A 21,353-nucleotide genomic window follows, 5' to 3' on the forward strand; every position below is an offset into this window, starting at 1 on the left:
AAAGTAGCAAAAGCAGTATGGAACAACAATATGCACTACTATATGTCTCACTCAAAAAGCTCTACTAACTTCTCTGATTATATTACATATAAGACATGAAATTTTAAAACATCCATAATCTAAATGAGTGTGCTTTTAGTAAAATGCTTTGTGTAAGTCCTATTGCTCCCTAGAACTTACTCTGAATTTAGAGAAGACACTGAACTGAGTAATTTAATTGACCAGAATGCCTCAAATTTCCTCATTACTAAATTGGAAATAGTAGAAAGACACTAAAATAAACTGTATCTTTTAGACAAGCATATAGAGAATTAGCAGCTTCTGAGGACACGTTGCCAAAATAAAATTTTACAAACTTAGAAATCTTTGATCTTTGCAATCACAGAATTAAACCTGCAAACTCTTTTTAGCTCACTCTCTCTTTAAGGTGGCATCAAGAGAAAAGACAAAGGATTCTGGTGAAGAAATTTTTAAAGCAGCTTGTTGCAGCAATCTCAGCACGGTGATTCTTCTGGAGGTGGCATTTGCCATGTCAGTCACAGAGACCTTTCTGTTGTCTTGAGCCTCATTAATATTAACAGTACTCTTTCAGTCACCAATAACTCCATTAGCAGAGACTAGGATAAATAACCACAAATAACCTTGGATATACACTTATTTTGTTCCAAGACACTACTGCACCACAGTTAGTGTGTGCCCAACTCTCAATTTTCTTTCTAACTGCCAAACTCACAGAATGTCTTTGCTGTCTGAGAGGAGGGGGATTTGCATCCTATGGACAGTAGACAGAAAATCCAACAGTGACATCATTTTTTGGGCGCAGATTTCAAGTGGAATAATATGTACCCAGGTTTTCACAAAATAACTCCCCAAAAAATTGGAACTCTTGCATATTTACCATAAGATTAAAACAAACAAACAAAACAAAAAAAAAAACCAAAACAAAACAAAAACAACCAAACAAAAAACCAAAAGAAAATTCAAACCTGACCGAAGAAATCTTAATCCTGAGAACAAAACTAGAGATAGTCACCATTATTGTACAGGAGTATTTAGGATTCCAGTTAATTTCTTAACCCTTAGCAGACTCATGACTTTTCAGCAGTCAGATAGGTTCCTGTCAGTTACCTTATTTTCAAATAATACTCTAACAATTTAAAATAGTTGAATTTCTATAGAGAAATGTTAACAATGGTTGCTATCTCTGGTTCATGTAATTGCTAGTATCCAGACATCAGCATTTTTCAAAAAGAAAACTCTTTGTCACTTCTTTGTATAAGTGACAAAGTGTCATTGACTATGCTCTCTGCACTTTCTATATTTGTTTTCATTTACCTTTTACATATTCTAAATAGGAAACCAGCATTATAAAATCACAGAACACTAGAGGCAAAGGGAAAGCCCATTCCACAAAACTACTAAACAGAAACAACATTGCAGTTTTAAGCAAAACATTCATAGGTATAGCAAAAATGTCCATACACTAAAAACTTTCAATCTGACAATTTAGTCACTTCTTGAGACTAATCTTTTCCATCCAAACTTAATCCTAATCACAAAAAAACTCAACACCAGAAAACCTGACACATCTAGTTTATTCAACCTTAAATCCTATGGCTTTGTTAGAATAAAAGTTACTAGGAACAACAATTTCTGACTTGCCCCAGCTTAGAGCATTTAAAGCCTGACTCTGCATGATGATGGATGTAGAGAATGGAAGTTTAAAGCTGCATCATCATTGCCCTGCTGCAAGACACAAGGCAGCCGATACAAAGTGGAGTGATAAAAACTGCTCTCCTGCCTTTGCTGGGAGAGGTCTTCTGATGTCAAAAGCAAATCCTCCAGAAATAAAGGAGCATGCTTTACCTTTACTCTTATAGCAGCTGTTTCTCACAGACAATATTTGCTATGGTTTTATATCATAATGTGACTGACAACTATACAATAGACCAACCACTTACTCTTACTAACCATTGCAAAGCAGTGAGACGTTTGCTTCCCACCATCAACTAAAGCTCATGGGCAAGGTTTAATGCGGTAATTATTTAGGTAGCTAGCTGCCAATTTCGTGTCTTAAAAAAAATCCTCCCTTTTACAAGTAATTACTGGTGCTGAAATTTGATCAGGCACCACAAGTATCCAGCAAGCTCAGTTGTCTGGTGAATTACAAAGACAAATTCAGGGCACTTGTTTCTACTTTAGGATGTAACAACCCTCTGTGCTGTAAGGGTGCTGAACAATGAAGTAATTTGTATGAACATGCTTCCACAGTCCTTTAGAAATGCTCCACAGCCACAACTGCTGCCATCTCTGATCAGCAACAAATCTGGAGAGGTGCTGTTAATGCTAGCACAGCCCCTCTCAGCTGGAACACTTGTTCTGTCATTAGCTTGGTTTTTGAAGGGGAGTGGAAAAACAGTGTACTGTCTGATTGCAAGAAAGGTCTGGCATGCTATGATTAAATGAAATATATCTAACTAACAATGTAATTTATTAACTTATAATTTGTAACATATTTATTAATGTATAACTTACAACCTGCAACTTATTATATTTTAATTACTATTATCATGTCTACTTTAAGCAGACTGCATAAAAAGTGTATCTCATGCTGCATTAGCCATTTACCTTACAGATTTTTTATATTTAAAATACTAGATCAGTTGTTTGTCCTGTCTCTTAAAATTACCATGGATTATTAAAACCATTCTTTACATGGCTATCTTAGGGATAGAAGACTGGGAACAGAAATCTATGACAACCTGCAGAAGCACAATGGTAAGTATGGAGAAATAAAGATGTAGATCAATATAGCATTAGCATCTTCTCTGATGTAAAAGCTGCCTCTCAAAACCTTTGTATTATATTTTAATAAAATAAAATCCTTCCAAGTCTAGAATTAGTATCTTCCACAGTACAGGTTTTCTGCTTAGGACATTCTGCTTCATTTCTAGCTTACCAAGAAATCAACTTTCTTTTCAAAGAAAACTGAACATTGTTAACAACAATTCCATGAGTCCTTAAAATGCCTAGCTTTTGCATATGCATATGCTTCTTAGTAGAAGAGCTTTCTTTATCCAATATCTAAATAAAGCTTCCACTCAGTGACATTATTTCTCTTTGAAAAGTGGATTTTAGACTTTGATGTTCTCAATTCAACAGCATAAAATCAATTTTCAAAACAAAAGGCACCACACAATTTTCAGATATTTTTGAAAAAGAGCAACTGATAAGTTGCTGACTCATCTACACAGACTTGTGCAGGGCATTTGACACTGTCCCATACAACATCCTTGTCTCTACTCTGGAGAGACATGGCTTTATGTCTTTATAATGGGTGGATCTGTCAGAGGGTTACTGCTGGATGGCCACACTCCAAAGAACTGTGGTGAATAGCTCAGTGTCAAAGTGGAAACCAGTGGTGAGTGGCATTCCTCAGGGGATGTACTGGAATGGATGCTGTGTATTTTAGTAACACGGACAGTGAGGTCAGGTGCACCCTCAGCATGTTTGCTGACATCAAGCTGTGTGGTGCAGCTGACAGGCTGGAGGGAAGGGATGCCATCCAGTGGGATCTTGGCAGGCCTGAGAGGTGGGGCAGCTGTGCCAGCCTCATGGAAGTTCAACAAGGCCAAATGCAAGGTCCTACACCTAGGTCAGAGCACAAGTACAGGCTGGGCACAGAATGGACTGAGAGCAGCCCTGGGTAGAAGGACTGCTGAGTGTCAGTAAACAAGAAGCTTGACTTTACTCTGCAATGTGCACCTGAACAGTGCACCCAGAAAGCCAACCACACCCTGGGCTGCATCGAAAGCAGTGTGACCAGCAGGTCAAGGGAGGTATTCTCTGCCTCTACTCCACTCTTGTGAGACCCCACCAGGAGAGTGTCCAGCTCTGGAGCCCCCCAAAAACAGAAGGACATGGACCTGCTGGAGCAAATCCAGAGGAGGGTCATGAAAGTGCTCAGAGGGCTGGAGCACCTCCCCTGTGAAGACAGCCTGAGAGAGTTGGGGTTGTTCAGCCTGGAGAAGAGAAGGCTCTGGGGAGACCTTATAGCACCTTCCAGTACCTAAAAAAGGGCTACAAAAAGCTATAGAGCGACTTTCTACAAGGGCATGTAGAGATAGAACAGCTTCAAACTTAAAGAGGCTGTGTTTAGATTAGATATTAGGAAGAAATTCTTTACTGTGAGGGTGGGAAACACTGGAACAGGTTGCCCAGAGAAGTTGTGGATATCCCATCCCTGGAAGTCTTCCCAGGTTATGCAGGGCCGGGAGAAACTTGATCTAGTGAAAGGTGTCCCAGCTCACAGAAAGGGGTGGAACTAAATGAACTTTAAGGTCCCTTCCAACTCAAACCACTCTATGATTCTATGAAATGACAAGGTATAAAATGCCTTACTGCTGCATTATCCCTGATCAGCTTCACAGTAGCTTAAAATCTGGCAATATTTTCATATGCTATACACACCTGAAATTACAGATCCGGAGTTCTGGTTAGAATGAAAGTTTTGGAACTTAAAAGATATCTACCGTTTTTGCTTTTATTTGTGGTCCTTAAATAATTACAGGAAGAAATAACACATAATAAAAATTTGTTGAGGGGCTTTTTTGAGACTTGCATTTTTCTAAACACAACATGTACACCTGAGAAGACTTATGTGTATCCAATCATGAGAAAATAAAATGCTACTACTTTAATGTATGCCAGAATACCATTATTTAATTCAATATTCCAGGAGCTGTTTATGCATTTTCCTAAACATCCAGAAGATGGCCACAGAGCTCCCAATAGACAGTTTTCCTACCTGCCAAACAAAGCTTTCTGGATTTGACACATGGCTTTTGACATTCAAAATTTAGACATACTAAGACAACTTCAATGCCACTCTGACTAACTTGACAAAATTCATTCTCAGGATCAGTCTAGGCTAGGGAACTTCTGGATGACTGGACTGTCAACCTCATAGTGCATATCACAGGTTCTGTAACAAACTCCAAGACAGAAACAGCATTCTTATTCTACCATTATTAATCTTGCAGTTTTGAGCATAAACACAGAAATACTGTAAGATGTATCAACTGTCCAGCAGTTCACTGCCCCATGCATTGTCCAACTCCAAATTCTATGGGGAAGCTTATATTCTTCTTACTGGTGAGACAGACCATCTTAGATGTACTTGCATTTTCCATGGCAAAACCTTGAGCCATTCTGCAGCAGGAAGCACTCTATGTTCTAGTCCCTGTACCTCTATGAACCATGCATTGAAAACAAGGAAGACTGAAACTCTTTCACACCATTCTTGGATTATAAAGGACATAAAATGCTTGCTCTGGTTGCACCAAGCAAAGCACTCCTCCCCCAGAAAAAGCACACAAAAACCTAAAAATATCACTCATTTCTGTGTAAGAACTTTAAAATATGTTTTTCATTGAGTGTCATAATAGACATTCTTATAATATTCCTTTACCTACACAGAGTAATTTTACCACTTTCCTCCGGTAGTAACTCAGAGATTTTCTGTGAAGGCATGTTGAAATTAAACCTCAGAGTTTTTATCAATGAGGGGCGTATGTCCTCATATTATTAAGCAACTTTAAACTTTCTGTAGTGATATCCATCTTGAACAAGGATAATACTCCTCCCAACACTTGGCCATGTTAAACCAAGAGAAACTGTCATCTTCAAGGCACCACACATTGACATAGGAGCACAATACACATCTTATGGTTAATATCTAGAAAACATGGATTTAATCCCTCCTCCTCATAGTAGCTTTATAAAAAGATAAAAATAATCAATCCCTAGCAAAATAATCTTTGCTTTAGACTTGCAGAATATCTCTATCCAAATTTCTGAGCAGCTCTAACTGTTCTATTCCAACTGCCTGTATTCTATTCCAGAGAATACAGATTTCAGGATTAGGTTTAGTGACTAATGAATTATGCAAACACAAAGAAATAAAATGCAAAGTACCCAACCAGTATTATGTTCCAGAAACTCTCCTAGGCCAGGGTCATCTCAGAAGAGAATAACCAAAACTGCAGAACTCTTTAGAGGAAGGTGTACACGGCAATAGGTGGGTTAAGACACGTAGTCCACAGCACTCAGTAGCCAAGGACAGAGTCATAGTTCATGTTCTGCTGTCCCACAAACGCCAACCCCGTTACACCAAGAACTAGAAAGTTCCATAGCTGAGATGACAGTCACACAAATCCCAGTTCTGCAATAATATTAGAGAAACTTCAAGCAAGGCAAATACTAAAACTCAAAAAGAGACTCTAGTCCTGAAACATAGGGGAGGTTGGATCAGAATGGCAAATACCTTCACAAAGGTGATGAAAACATCTGCAGGAAAAAGATACTTATAAGTAGCAGGGACCTCCTGGCCATACAAGCCCCAGTTTATAATTGAAGAGTAATATTTATGCTCATACTGTTCCTCTTTCAATCTCAGAAAATATGATTTTGTATTATTACTCATACATCACACTAAAAGCAATTGGATTTTAAGAGCAAAGGCAGTATCAGATAACAGCTGTAGTACTGAGATAAAATTATCTTGCTTAAAGGTTTGATTGAGCTTATCTAAAAATGTTGATCTCAAAATAAATCACAAGCATTGATCTCATGCAAGAATATCATGATTTTAAAGTTCAGGCTGAAGAGAAGAAGGAAAAAATTCTCTACACGATGACTAGTCTTGTGGTTCAGTTAGCAGAACGTATTTAGGGCTAGATGATCAACTGATATCAGGGAAGTCATCTTTACAAACTCGACATCAATTTCAGATCATCAACTATATACAATTGAAAAAAATACTAACATGTTATGTCCTGAAAAAATGCCCCCCATAAGGCAATGAGAAAAATCTAGTTATGTATCCTGAAGATGTGCATTTACAGTTATATAATCATGATCACCACCATCAGAAATGGCTGCCTTCAATAAATGTTAGTGTCATTCAAATAAAGTTCATTTTCCATAACTGGAATGTAAATCATTAATAGTTTCCACAGTGTGGAAGATTCTAAATGAAACCCCATTCTAATGTGTTTGTCAGAGACTACTAAATGCATTCAAGTAGTTCATGATGTATATATAAAGCTTCTCACATCCCACATACTCGAAGGTTCATCCACAAAACTGAGGACATGATTTTAGCAGTTTGTTAACATATTGTGATTTTGTTTAGAACTTGTTCTACCCTTCTAGTTATGAGATTTTTTACTCTTGTTGCTTATCTTCTTCCCTGTAAAATATAAACAGAACATACGATTTTATGTTTTACTATTTTATATTTTTCTTAAAGAGGTAAGATCATGCTTACCTTTCTTAACAAAATTATAAACAACATCAACTGATTCTAATATTATGATAAATAACTGTTTGAGATCCTCTGGTAAGACTTTGAGATCTTTCACTCTTGAAGGTATTGAAGAGCCTTGACACCTGGCTCTACGTGAGCCTGCCTGAGCAGTAATGATGGACCAGATGCCTTTACGAGGTCCCTTCCAACCTCAACTAGTCTGTGATTCTATAATTCCTTATGATTTCCAGCAATATCTCCTACTAGATGGAAAACCATGGTTTTCCCGTTTACTGATTGTTTACTGATTACTCCCCTTCAAAATTAAGAAACAAAAGAGGACTTTTCTCCTGTTAGTTATACGTAGATACCATTGTTTCTGGGATTCCCTGAAACTGACTTGGATTCATAGTTTTTGTTAATGTTAACTTACTACCATTTTTTTACTTTAGAATGTCAACTGAATGCAAAGCATGATAAATTTGTTTCTTCCCCTCTGATCTGAAGTGTACACCTGCCCTGAACAAGCATTCAAACACTACCAACAAAATATCAGTTATCTTCTTTAAAAGGCTATTTGTGATTATGAAAGAGTACCTATCTCACAGCAGAAGATATTTTTTCATCAAATGCAGTTACCAGCACCTTCAATATGCACACATTTTCAATATGCACCCTAATCCTTAACTGTTTGTATAAAAGATGCAAAGTTGTTCATCAAGTATGCAGACTTCACACCTAACTGCAGCATGATCTCACTGATTTAGTCCTCAATTTTCCCCTACTCAAAACTCTCATAATTCACTGGTTTCCATATCTTGTTATCTATTTTTCCATCCTCAGAAAATAGGGGAATGACAAAGGCAAGATCAAAGGCATTCATTAGCAAGATCCTTAGCTTTACACATTTTTATTCTGTTTAAAGGCAAACAAACCAGAAGGTGAAATACGAGAGCATATATTTGAAACGGGATGGAACTCTTCTCCCTTTTGATCAGCACAGGAAGAAGAATGACAACAAGAAAGGTAGGAGACCTTGCAATAAAAGAAAATTAACCATGCACAAAGGATATACAGTATATTCCTGTAAGCAGCTTTATAAACCAAAATCTTCCCTAAATAGATGACTTGATAGTTCCAAATCCAGTTCAATGACATACAGCTGATTGAAGAAGCAAACAAAATCCAGCTTTCCCATGTGGATAAGCTTCTGAAACATGGTACACTTAAATCAGCAATCTCCACCACACTTGGACCATAATTATAAAAATAATCTCCAGTCTCTCAAAACTCCTCAAATACTTTTAACTCTGAGTGTGAAGTCACTTGTTGGTTTCTCAGACCTACTAAAGAACAGAATTACTCACTCTTGACAGGGATTGGGAGAAAGGGTCCAAATAAAAGCAAGTTCAGTTTTAACCACTAGGACTGAATATAGAAGAGACCAGACATCTATGTGCCCAAGATTCACCCTCCAAATCTTACAGGCAGTTCTAATTTTGCATGAAGTGCACAAGTTTGTCTCAAAACAGGTATCTAGACTGCATAGTAAATGAAGCAATAGAAACTAGAATTTAATTCACAGGCTATGTCAGCTGTCTAACAGGCTACAAAGTCATGGAAATTTACTAAAAGATCTAAAGCTTGTCTTTAAAATGTAAATAAATTCCAGGACTTGACGGAAAATTAATTTAACTTCAAACATTTCATTTCATGTGTCACTCTTCACTGTAGAAATACTGAAGGAAGAAAGAGAGGGTGCTGTAAAAAGCAATTAATAGTACATTTTGATCATTTGTGTATTCAGCTGTTGAGCCCAGTGTCTGTCCCACACCACTTCAAAATAAGATAAGTACCAAATGCAGCACTAAGCTCATGGCATGCTTGTAGAAGCAAAAGCACTAACTAGCCTGCCCAAAACAAGCTTCAGGAGAGGTAGATGTGGAATCTTGTGTGGCTTTTTTTAATATTCACAACATGGATGCTTGTTTGGGTACAGCACAGAGTGAGTTTCATGCACCTTAAAGTCCTAGACCTTCTATTAACTGAAGCACCCTAAGATATATCCTGTGTGCAATCAACATTCTATCTCTGTGAGAACTAAAATTAATTTATTTTCAAAATTCTACCTTGTCTCTATTTACAAAATTTTCACCTTTTTCATTTTGATTTCTCAATATCATGCTGACATGTAAGAAATAATAGGAAAGATTTCTTTATTTCTTGAAATTAAGTGAAAATCAAAAGAACAAAATCTAGAAACAAGCAGAATCTGGAAACAGCTTAGAATTAATCTGATGCAAGTGTTCAAATGATAGCAACAAGAAAAAAACGCTAAAGTGCAGAGTAACTAACAATTATAAAAGAACATAAAAAACCATTAAAAAAGATACTATAAATACACTGGAAAAGGAGAACAAATGAAAATACAGAACTATTACATCTTAGCAAATAAGAGATGATACAAAGAATTCCAAGTGTTCGGTATTTTCACTGCTTCAGTCTTTACCAGAAAAAAAAAAAAAAATCAGTTGCAGCCAGATGCTTAACAGGAGTGATTTTAAGAGGAAAAACTGCAAGCCAGACAAGGGAAGCTGAAAAATATGCTGGTGATTTAGATACATTCAAATTAGCAGACTCTTGTGAAATTCACTCTAGAGCATTTAACTAACTAACTGAACAAACACCTAATCCATTAGCAACTGTCTTTCAGGAACAGAGAGTCCAGAGAAGAGCAAACACACGTTTTTGAAAAAGAAAAAGGGAAGATGTGGGCAAGTACTAACTACCAAGCCTAAATCAGACAACAGCAAGAATCATAGCTGTTAAATAAATAATGTATCAACATCTAATGGAATAGGAAGGCGATAAGAACGAGCTGACATGAATTTATCAAGAATGAATCACATTAAATTAGTCTAATTGCATTTTCAATTGGGAAACTTGCCCAGTGGATAAGAGAAAGAAGCAGATGCAAAATGCTCCAGCTGTAAGACTCTGTTTACTATCCTAGATGATACTTCACTAAAAGAAAAAAAGCTAGAGAATTACAATCTATGTGAAAACACTGCAAGGTAGAAAAACATCTGGTGGGAAAAACCACACTTACTGAGTAGCTTTCAAGGGCTGGTTTTCAGATCTGAAATGGGATCATGAAGAGGTCTGACAATATTTCCATTAATGATCTGGATGAAGAAATAGAGAGCACATTCATGAAAGTGAACTTATTATCAGGCTGAGAGTGATTTAAAGCACTCTGGGGGATGGGATTCAATTCCTATATTATCTTGACAAACCACCAGAAAGCATCAAATACTAGTAAGGAACAGTGAAGAATGTTTCATTTCTGAAATAACTATGAAAAACAGACTCCAACAATGGTGGCCAGGTACATTCACCCAGTCCAAGTGTAGGACCCAGTAGCGCTGCAGAGTTTTACACTCCAGTTAGAAAACTGTGGGGCAAGGAGCGGTACAGAATGCTGCAAAATCTAATTTAGGTACAAGAAAGTATAGGTATAGTTCTAGGTAAAAGTGGAAACTTCACAATATTCTGAATGAAAGACAAAGATGTAGGATTGAAGAGTGGATTTAGACATTAATTATTGAACTCTCATATCTGATTAGTTTGTATCTCCAAAGAGTGAATAAATAAGACTTTCTGAAATACAAAATGTTGTTTCTGTATCTGTGCATAGCTTGGAGGAGAAAAGCTTGAAAATTACACTCACATCCATCAGAGACAGGCAACAGTGAGGCAGCAAATCAGAGATGCTGACCACAGTTGGTTTAGCTCCTTACAGGCAGATAGACCAATTTACTAGAAAAGTATTTCAATAAAGCTATGTAACTATTATACAAGTTTGAAAATTGCTTAGAATAATCAACCTAAAACATTTGGGAGACTGCAATTTGGGAAAACTAGTCTAGGGTATTTGGCACAATTTGAAAAAATGCTGGATCTCAAAATTAAGTGCAAAACAGATCTTCTCTTCCTCATCTAGCTCTCTCTGACCTCACTATCTGTAAATTCTCCAGCAAATCAAGAACTTCCAGGGATAAAATTTAATGAGAGAAGAAATAAACATTTCTCACACAAATATCTGCCAGATCATGTCACACCTAGTTTTCATGTAGCAAGGTGAAGAGTACTTGTCATCATTTCATACTTTAAAAATTGTTAGCAGTATTTGCTCCCACAAATGTATTTCAGAATTCTCTTCTACAGGAAAGAAAGCAAAAGGGAAAAAAAAAAAAGAGCAGCTATTCCTGATCATATCCAGTAAGCCTCAGAGGTGTTCATTACACAGGTGTTTAAGGGAGAATACATGGGGGTTTATTATGAAATAACTGTATTTCATGTTTCTGAGTATTTATTTGAGATGCTTCAAAATATTTTAATTTCTTTTGAAAACTAGAAGGTCAATGAAATCAAGGCCACAAAACAGCTAATATTTTTCAATAACAGGTCTGAACTCCATCAATGAGGTTGAGGTTTTGCAAAGGTTAATCCATTTAACTACCACACAAAGGAGCAATCTCCCTGCTGCATGTTCCCACCATTTTCATCAAACCAAACTCTTGTGTTGATTTCCTTATGAGCTAATTCAGCTAATTCACTAAACTGGTAGAAAACTAAAGCAAAAAAAAAAAAAAAAAAAAAAGGTGGTGCAGGGATAGTAGTTTCAGGAGAGCTCCTGAATTATCTCAGGCAATCTGTAAACTTTAACAGGAATGTAAGTGCTGATGTCAATGACCTTGGTCTTCACTGAATAGAAGACCACCTTCCTGATACATACCTCCAAATTACAATTCAGGCTGCATGGTTACATTAAAAAACTAAAATCAATCAACTTACTGCGACACAGATTCTCAAGGGCTTTTCCAAGCTTTTTGCTCTCTTGAAGAATATGATTTAGTTCATCAAAATCATGGTTCTCCGGTTTTGTCTTCCAATCCCATTTAGGATGCTCTATTGACCTTGGCACTAAATATACACAGATATATAGATGAAGTTTAGATTTGGTAGTTCAGACTCCTACAGTAGGAAAAAATCTGCACAGTGAGTTTACAAGCCCAAGTATCTTGGGTGGAAATTACTTAACTATCCTTTTATTTTAACTGCTGGAAATATTTTCTTCCGTCAATATGAAGGAAAAACATCTGTGAACAAATGCATACTGAATTATTCTTGCAACAAATTAACTGGTAAACTGGATAATTAACATTAGTAATTGAAAATAATAAAACTAACACATAAAAAATGTATTTAAACTATTGCACATGATGGTATCTAATTTACAACAAAACAGAATTGTGTGGCCTAGGAATCAATAAGAAAAAATGTCGAAAGAAAAATTAGTAACTTTTAGCTTTGCTAGTTTTTTATCAAGAAAAAAATAATTTAGACACAGCTTTTGAAACTATTTTTTTCTTTTTCAAAAATAATATTGTGTAGATAACACTGTTCATAAAAAACACTGAAACAAAGTAAGGCCTTATCATTCATGTTGTACAGCCTTTAATCTTCATTGCACTACTTAAAGAAACTCAGCCTTTGGGAAACACAGACCTGAGCTTACAATCTGCTGCCCATTATCTGTTACCAAAGTCTTAAATTTTAAAATAACAGCATCTCAACTGCTGAGTTAAGTTTACCTAAAACAAAGGAGTGTCTGAGATATGTAAGACGCACAATGAACAGAGCTTGTTTGAACAATGTGAACATTTTGAACAATTTGTAGAAATGAAAACAAAAACAATGCTGTTTCTGGAACTGCAGTTTAACATGTTCTTTTTGCCAGTGCTCAGAATTAAGTGAGCTGCTGCTTTTGCCAAGAAATGCAACAGTTGGGTTGTCTCCAAACACAGCATTACTATGCTCATATGAAGATGATGATGTCTAGTCACCTTTCCACCAGAAAGAATCAGTTGCATTTTTAACAACCATCATTTACCAGCTGCTGACTTAAAAATAACTTCTAAGAAAAGCCTAAAATATCCAGTATATCCTGGCCAGCTTCAAAATATTTGTTTATTAATTTGACAGCTGTCAACTAATCTATGCTTCTTAACATCATTTTCACTACATGCTAAGAAGGCAACTTACAGACTCTTAGAGATTGTGCTAAAAAGGCAGTTTCATGATAATTTGGAACTTCAGACTGGTTTTATGATGGTATGGGGAAATCATGTTCAGACATCAAGTCTGGTAGCTATTACAAAATGTGTTAAATTACTTGGTACTGAAATTTGCCTTAATGCTGACTTCTCTCTGTGTGAATATATAATCTGCTCCACTTTGGATCAACTTTCCCTTGCGGAGTGAAGTCAATAGTCACCTTTTCCAGGTAAAGAAATGGGACAAAGTTATGTTGAAGTCCTTCTTTCACAAATAACATGATTCTACCTCCTGTAGACATAAACCAAAACAGACATCTATGAAGAGTCTGACAACCCAGAGTGTATCCTGATCTGTAATACCCACTCAGGAACCTGGCTATTAGGGAAGTTAATTTATTAGACTGTAATTACAGACATTCACAAAGATAGAAGACAAAAGAGACATTTAAAAAGACCTACAGTGATAAGAATAGAAGGAAAGGGACACAAGAATCCTCAATAAGGAGAAGGGAAAAGAGGAACAAGTTGAAGTGTCACAGTCTTGTTCTGCTCTGTGTTCAAAAAAGGCAAGCAATGTATTTCCTTCTCAGGACAATGGAAATAATGAGCTATCGTGGTTCCCAGTAAATACATATAGGTTTTAAGGTATTAGAGTATGAATAGTCTCTACTCAGATGAGCAGCTTGTAATATTTTGTTGATACTTATAAATTTCAAGCACTATTTTATAAGTCCCTGGTTTAAGAACTGCTAGGTCAATTAAAAGTTACATGAATTCTTGTGTAACAAAAGTTGACTCCAGTCAGACTGCAGCATACACGAATTAAACAGCAAAACTTCAGTATTTCTCATCCTTTTTTTTTGCTTATTTACAGAAAACAAAATGTTCCACCTAGTATTTTTTCAAAATTATTACTAACTGTAAATATAAATTTTTAATAAACTAGAAAAGAAGTTCTATAAAGAGTTCTCTCTCTTTCTGAGTCCTTTTGCAGCCATTTTACCATCATCTTACTATGTTTACTATGTTTATGCTGAACTTGCCACACCAAAAAAATCTCACAGTACCACCAGAATACAAACAGACAACAATTTCATATAGTAAAACCGTAAAACAAAATGACCAAACCTTGGAACTTCCAGGTTGCAGAAAGTTTACATAAGCTATAATTTTATACCATGGCAGTTTGAAACAAAACACATTTTTCAAAATAAAAAAGGGTTTTTGAGAAACCCTTTTAAGCAAAATTTGTCATGGGACAGAAGCTGGATGAAACAAATGTAAGTTCTACTTGACAGCTGTGGAGTTTCCAGGATCAGCAACTGCCAAATATACAAACCAACTGACATGAGGAAAAAGAAAGTCAAGACTCTGGTTCTTGACAAGTAGGGACACTTGCTCAAGACAGTGACCTGGTTCCTAATTTCAGAGAAATGTCTCACAAACACAGGAAGCTTGGACTGCAGCTCACTAGATGGATAGTGAGAAATCAGTCAAAACCATGGTGGAAATTTGCTTTGCATGCTGGTGGACAATCAGCTGTGTTTTACTGAGCCATTTTGTACTTCATTGAAAAGGTACCAAAATACATATGCTGTCATGAATTATTTCTATGTTTCAATATAATTTGTTTCAACAATGATTTGGCTCATTCTGAGGAATCAAAACAGAGGGGGAAGTTAAACAGAATCAGAACTGACTGAAATTGTCATTACTTCCAGAGAAGACATAGTACTTCCTACTTACCTAGTCTCTCAAATAATGAACAGATATTAAAACAACATCTATTTAGGAGAATCATGTGGCACGTGTTTGTTCTTTCAAGTTCATTTCCTTCTTGCTTACAGATTTTTCAAAATATACACCCTTAACTTCTCAGCTGTAGGATCAACAAGCACTGGTAATTTTAAAATTAATGTCTTTGTTGGAAGCATTCAGAACTGTACAAACACCATATGACCCTTCTTGGGAATCTGCTCAAATACATGATCCTCCTCTGTATGCACAAAATCCATCATTAATCGTTTACGTGCATGTGTCACTACACACTTAGCAAAATCCTTTCATTATCCACTGACCTTCATCTTTCTTCATTACACTCATTCTACAAAATCATATCAGGAATTTCAAATCTCTTATCACATTACCCACCTCAACCTCATCTTTGTTATTTGAGAGATTTATATGTTATATAACACTTCCTCTTGAAATTATTTGCCTACAATTCAGAAGATTTACTACATCCACATGGTAGCATTTGTATTGAAAGATGTAGAGTTTCCCTTTAGGGAGCTGAGATTTCACCATCTCATCTTAGGAGACTGGACAGACACACTTGCCAATAATTCTGATTTTCTGGTGGTGTGCGCTGACCATAAATTAGATTAATTCACACTTGTTATGAATTCTGCCACTAATCAGCACACCTTTGTTTTCTGCTGGATGATGGTGCAAGATCAGTACTGGTTTTATCTACCCATACTAGTCTTTTCAATGCATGATCTGCAGACAGAATCAGACCAATTGCTTATTAAAATCCAACATTTCATTAATGCATTCTATGGCCATCTTACATCTCAAAGAACAAAAACATGTTTAATATAATTTAGCGTAAAATTACTCATGTATTTAAATCTTGTAATAGCATTCAGGTTGGAGTTCTTTGATAATAAATCCAAACTGGTTTACATAGTATCTGGATATTAAAAGGCTAAAAGAATGATGGCCTACAGTCCTGGACTGACTGAGAGCATCTAGAAGCACGCAACACTGTACTTGCATAGTGGATGTGGTGAGAGTGCTGAACTAAAGCAGCATGAAAGGATGATCTCTGATCTGATTTAATATGGAGGTGGTGAAGAGATCAACCTACTCGGCCAGAAGTAGCTTGCTGGGAAATAAAAGTCTGTTTTACAAACTAGTTTGAAACTTCCAAATTTGTTTTTCTTCAGATAATGACATGATCATTTCAACATTTCATTTATATACACACAAACACCCCTAGCTCCAAGCTTCTTCCTTGCCAAACAACAGCAGCAGCTTCTGGTTAACTCTGGTTTAGCACACACCAAACAATTGGTCAGACAGCTTGGATATTAATGATGGTTTGTGTGTTTCAGGTGCACCTGAGATCATAACAGGCTGGAGGGAGTGGAGGTATCTTTCTAGTAAAAAAGTTGAAAGCATAAGGAAGAGACATTTGTGCAGCAATCACATGCACACTGCAGTCAAGGAAAAAAAAGGAAAAAAGGCTGAAGGAAAAAAAAAATTTCCTAATTAGATAAATCAAATATACTCATGTTTCCAAATATTCCTTTGAAATGACAGTTCTGAATAAATGTACAAGTTTGTGATCATTTGAACCAGAAAGTCACAAGACAAAAACTCTGAAACAGAACATAATACAGTTGATGGACTCCCTTAAATTTTGTGGGGTTTTTTTGGCAGTTTGGGGGTGTGCTTTTTAGATTCTTGGGTGTGGGGATTTGTTATTTTCTTTTAAACACAAATCTGAGAGTAAATCTTTACGTCTCCGCAGGTCCAAAACTTTGTGTTTCTCAGATGAGTCCTTACTACCTCTTTGGAGAAGCTTTGGGAAAATAAGTACAAGAGGTAGAAGCTGAAGACACAAAACAAATGTAATATGGTATGCACATTAGGAAAGAATTCCTTCTAAATACATTTGCTTGCTGATCTGTGTAGTTGAAGGGGTACAAGGTACCCGCTGATTTGGGCATAAACCAGAAAGAAAGGTCAAAAGCACATTTAGAATATTAATCTATACATACAGATTATATCTATATCTATAGATTAATATAACAATATTAATCCATTCTGCAGAAAATAAGAGATGCAAGATATGGCAAAAAAGGCACATGTCTGAAACCAACCTCTGCAATAGCAATGAAAAGAAAATGCAGTTAAAATATACAAACTATTTTCCAAAAGTTTCAGACACAACTAATTGCAGGTGTAAGTAACAAAAACAATAGGATTAATTAAGGTTTAAATAAATCAGTGTTACAGAAAAAAACTGAAATGTGTAAAACAGCAAAGCATGGAAACAGAAGATAATTAGGCTGGAAAGGACCTCTGGAAGTCTTCTAGCCCAACCTGGGGCCCTAGACTGGTCCATTGAGGGCAGGTTGCTCAGAATAGTCAGTTCAGTTTTAAATATACTCCATGATGGCGATTACAAAGCCTCTCTGCACAACCTGTGTTCGACTGTGTTCCTATGTTTGACTACCCTTGCAGTATAAATTTTGTTTCCTCTTGTCCTTTCACTAAATACTCTTGAGAAGACAAATCTGACTATGCCTTCTCATCCATCCTCCAGCATATTAGTTGATGGTAACAATGAAATCTCTCCTGAGCTTTCATTTCTTCAGTATGACCAAACCAATTTCTTTCAGCTTTTTTTTTGTCCATCACATGCTCCAACACTGTCATCATCTTGGTGAGCCTCCAGAGGACTTGCTCCAGTACATCACCATTTCTCACAATGGATTCCAGATGCCATCTCAAAAGCAAACACTGCTGGCTCTACTTTTGCTACTGCAGCCTGGTATGCAGGTCACCTTCAGCACTGCATGAGCACACAGCAACAGCTGGTTTGTATTCCAAGTCCTTGTCCATCAGCATCACACATCTTTTTCTGCAAAGCTACTTTCTAGACACACATATCCCACCTTACACTATGGCTCAGGCTTATTCCATCGAAGAAGTAGGACTTTGAATTTGCCTGTGTTGAACTTCAAGAGGTTTCCTCTCAGCCCATTTCTTGGTCCTATCCCTCTGAAGAGCACTCCTACTACCCAGAATACCAATCACATTCCACAGCTTGGTCTAACCACAAACCTAAGAGAAATTCTACCCATCATCCAAGGCATCAGGAAATTCTTTTAAATGGCATCAATCTCAGTACCAGTCCCTTGAGCATACCATTAAAGATAGACTTTCCAATTGAACTTTGGAGGAAGGAAGGAACTCAGTATGATGACAGCAACAGCTCACAATACCTTTTGGCTAGTCACAATCCCTTGAATCCACCAGTTGAGTCAACTTTCCATGCATCATCTTGTCCACTTATTGAGTCCATATCTTATCAACAGAGTTATAAGGATAAATGGAAGCTGAAAAAGGTTTTGCTAAAGTCATGGTATGAAAGATCCATCACTGTTTCTTTGGTTACAGAGCCAGTTATTTCACCAAAGACAGCAACTGTATTGATCTGATCAGACATATATGGTCTCATAAATTCATGCTTGATGTTTCAAATCACATTTTCTTCCTTGTGACTAGGAACACCTTTCAGGAAAGTTTGCTCAATAATCCTTGCAGAGGGTGAGGTTTGCCCTTCCTCAAAATCAATGAGATATTTGCATTTTTCTAATCATCAGCAACATCCACAATAACTATGACCTTTCAAAGATGACAGAATGGCCTTGGAATTATATTAGTCTTCTCTTTCAGTATGCTTAGAATCAATCCCATGTAGTGCCATGTATTTATGAATGTCAGTTGCACTAAGGACACCCTAATTCTCCTTTGCAGGCAAAGCTGCACTCCCACATACTGTTTCTAGACTTGGGTAGCTTGAGAGTAAGTCTTACCAAGCGAAGAGTATTAATAAGTTTCCTTCAGTCCACAAGGACAGATCCTTGACCCCAGTTGTTTTAGGGATGTATAAAATATTTCTTTTCTTGACATGAGACCTGGTAGTTTAGAATGCCCAGCCTCCTCTTTGTCCCTCTAATGGGGCAACCTAAGGGCTAACAAGCACAAAATTTGGAGTAGGCACATACTGGAGGGGAGTGACCTGATGTCACCCCCGCTATCTGGGATAAAGGCAGAGAACTCGAGATCTTTAGGAGGTGGCATGAAAGTTACTTGGTGCATACCACAGAGTCTGAAAAGCAAGCACAGGGCAGAAGGAAGGAACACTGTATGATGGCAGGAACAGCTTACAATACCTTTTGGCCACTGGATAACAGTGGATCGCCATAATTTGCTGTTATCTAGCAAATCTGTTAGATAAGACACAGACTGAGTGACTATAAGCATTTATTGGAATGCCTCTATTTATTCTTGAAAATAAATTAAAATACACATGCTTCTTTTGAACAGACTTAAAAATTCATGTGCCCATTGAGAGGCATAATGGAATTGATGATCAAATTTGAGTGTTTTTGAAGCAGGCAATGTGCTTCATGAAGAAGAAGAGACAAATGCTCCATTTCTAGAAAAAAATTAATCCTGAGAAAATCCTGTACAATGGGACACAGCTATCTGTAACAGCTATTTTTACTTGGTGCAGTTATTTATTCTCAGTAAAAAATGTTTCATAATCATACAAGACTATTAATCACTCAAAAGAACAGTATTTCTATTGCATAAATTTATCATGATTTACTTTACCCATTGCTGTGTAGTGTTTTGACTTAGTGAGGTCACTGGGCAATTTTCCTTGACTCCTAAGTCTAGACTTTCCCATATTGCTTTTAGAGGAAAGACAACAAATTTTCTATTGCACCATATTATATCTCTGCTCTCATCTGGTATACCTCGTCACACTCAGCATTATAAAGATTTGGCTATTATAAAAATAACAAAAAACTACAAGAGTCAACAGAAGAAAATCTAATTTTCCAATTTATTTTGGAGAAAAATCTTGTATAAACAATTCCCTGGGTGTGCAACTATATTTATATATGCACGCATATTTTAAATACACTTATTTGTTAAAAAACCCCAACATTAATAATCAAGCTTAAAAATTAGATTTCTTCAATAGCCAGTACACAGGAAGTATATTTCATTATGGCCTGTTGTCTTCATTTGCACTAATTCTTTACAGGTAGTTGACAATATTCTCTGCAGCTGCTCTATTTCTACTCTGCCTTTACTTTCAGTGTACATTTAGATTCCTTCAGCAACTCAGAACAGTACACCTGTTCTGCTGACACTACTCCCATATCTTGAACAGTATCTGTTCATATGTCATAGTTTTGAATTGCTTGACACACAGAAAAAAAATCTATTAGGACCAATACCAACAGAACAGATTTCACACATGCAAAATGGCAACGTAAACTAAAATATCAAACCATAATCATTATCGGAACATAAAACAGTGGATGGCACCCAGATATCAGTCTGGTTTTTAATCAATCTCTCCAGAATTCTTTTAAATCTACAGATGAAAACATAGGGCATTATAAAATATTTATAATTCAAGTGAGATTAAGGGAAGAATTAAACTCTTCTAACATATATATATATATAGGCATTTCCTCTGTTCACAGTTTGCTTTCCTTATTTTAAATATTATTCAAATGAAAAACATACTACAGGTTGGAAAGTATGCACAAATTATTAATGTAGTGAAGCTTTCTTACATGACTTGGACTCCGGTGATGGTGGAGAAATGTTGGACACAGCAAGGTCACTCTTTGACTTTTTAGGCTTTTTTGCATTTACCTGCCAAGGCTTATCATAATTTCTAAAATCTCTTCTTGTTCCTTTATTTTCTGTTAAAAAAAATCAAATTAGATAATCATAACATTTGCAGGGTAATTTTTCAAAGACTTAACAAATAATTAACCAAAAAAGCCCCAAGGTATATCAATCCAAATTAAAGACAGCTGTTTTTTCCTCCTATTTCTGATAGCTTTTATATTTATTATATTTATTCCACTTTTTAAATATCAAAACTTAGAAATTAATATGTTTTTCATTTAAAAGGTCTATTTTTTGTTATGAAAAATACTTAATGTCCATGTTATGTACATGTTTTACTGCCTACGTTAAAACTGTGTATTTGATATAAATGGTTGATTTGTCAGTAAATTAATATTTTGGCTACCAGCAACTATTTAAACTCTATAGTCTGAAACAGATCATCATCCAATTTTTAAACACAA

General features: G+C 36.2%; 1 protein-coding gene across 1 annotated transcript in view; it reads right to left on the bottom strand.

The window, feature by feature from the left end:
- The window catches only part of CUNH8orf34 (chromosome unknown C8orf34 homolog), a 149,362-nt gene that overhangs the window by 104,845 nt on the left and 23,164 nt on the right, over positions 1 to 21,353 (bottom strand). Inside the window, exons 3-4 of the mRNA XM_039702828.1 lie at positions 20,829 to 20,960; positions 12,167 to 12,295 (exon numbers count right to left, since the gene is read on the bottom strand). Coding sequence (XP_039558762.1) covers positions 12,167 to 12,295; positions 20,829 to 20,960 — 261 coding nt within the window. The remainder of the gene's footprint in view (positions 1 to 12,166; positions 12,296 to 20,828; positions 20,961 to 21,353) is intronic.

Source organism: Passer montanus, unplaced genomic scaffold (genome assembly GCF_014805655.1).
Source record: "Passer montanus isolate IOZ18808 unplaced genomic scaffold, ASM1480565v1 scaffold16, whole genome shotgun sequence".
Classification (NCBI taxonomy): domain Eukaryota; kingdom Metazoa; phylum Chordata; class Aves; order Passeriformes; family Passeridae; genus Passer; species Passer montanus.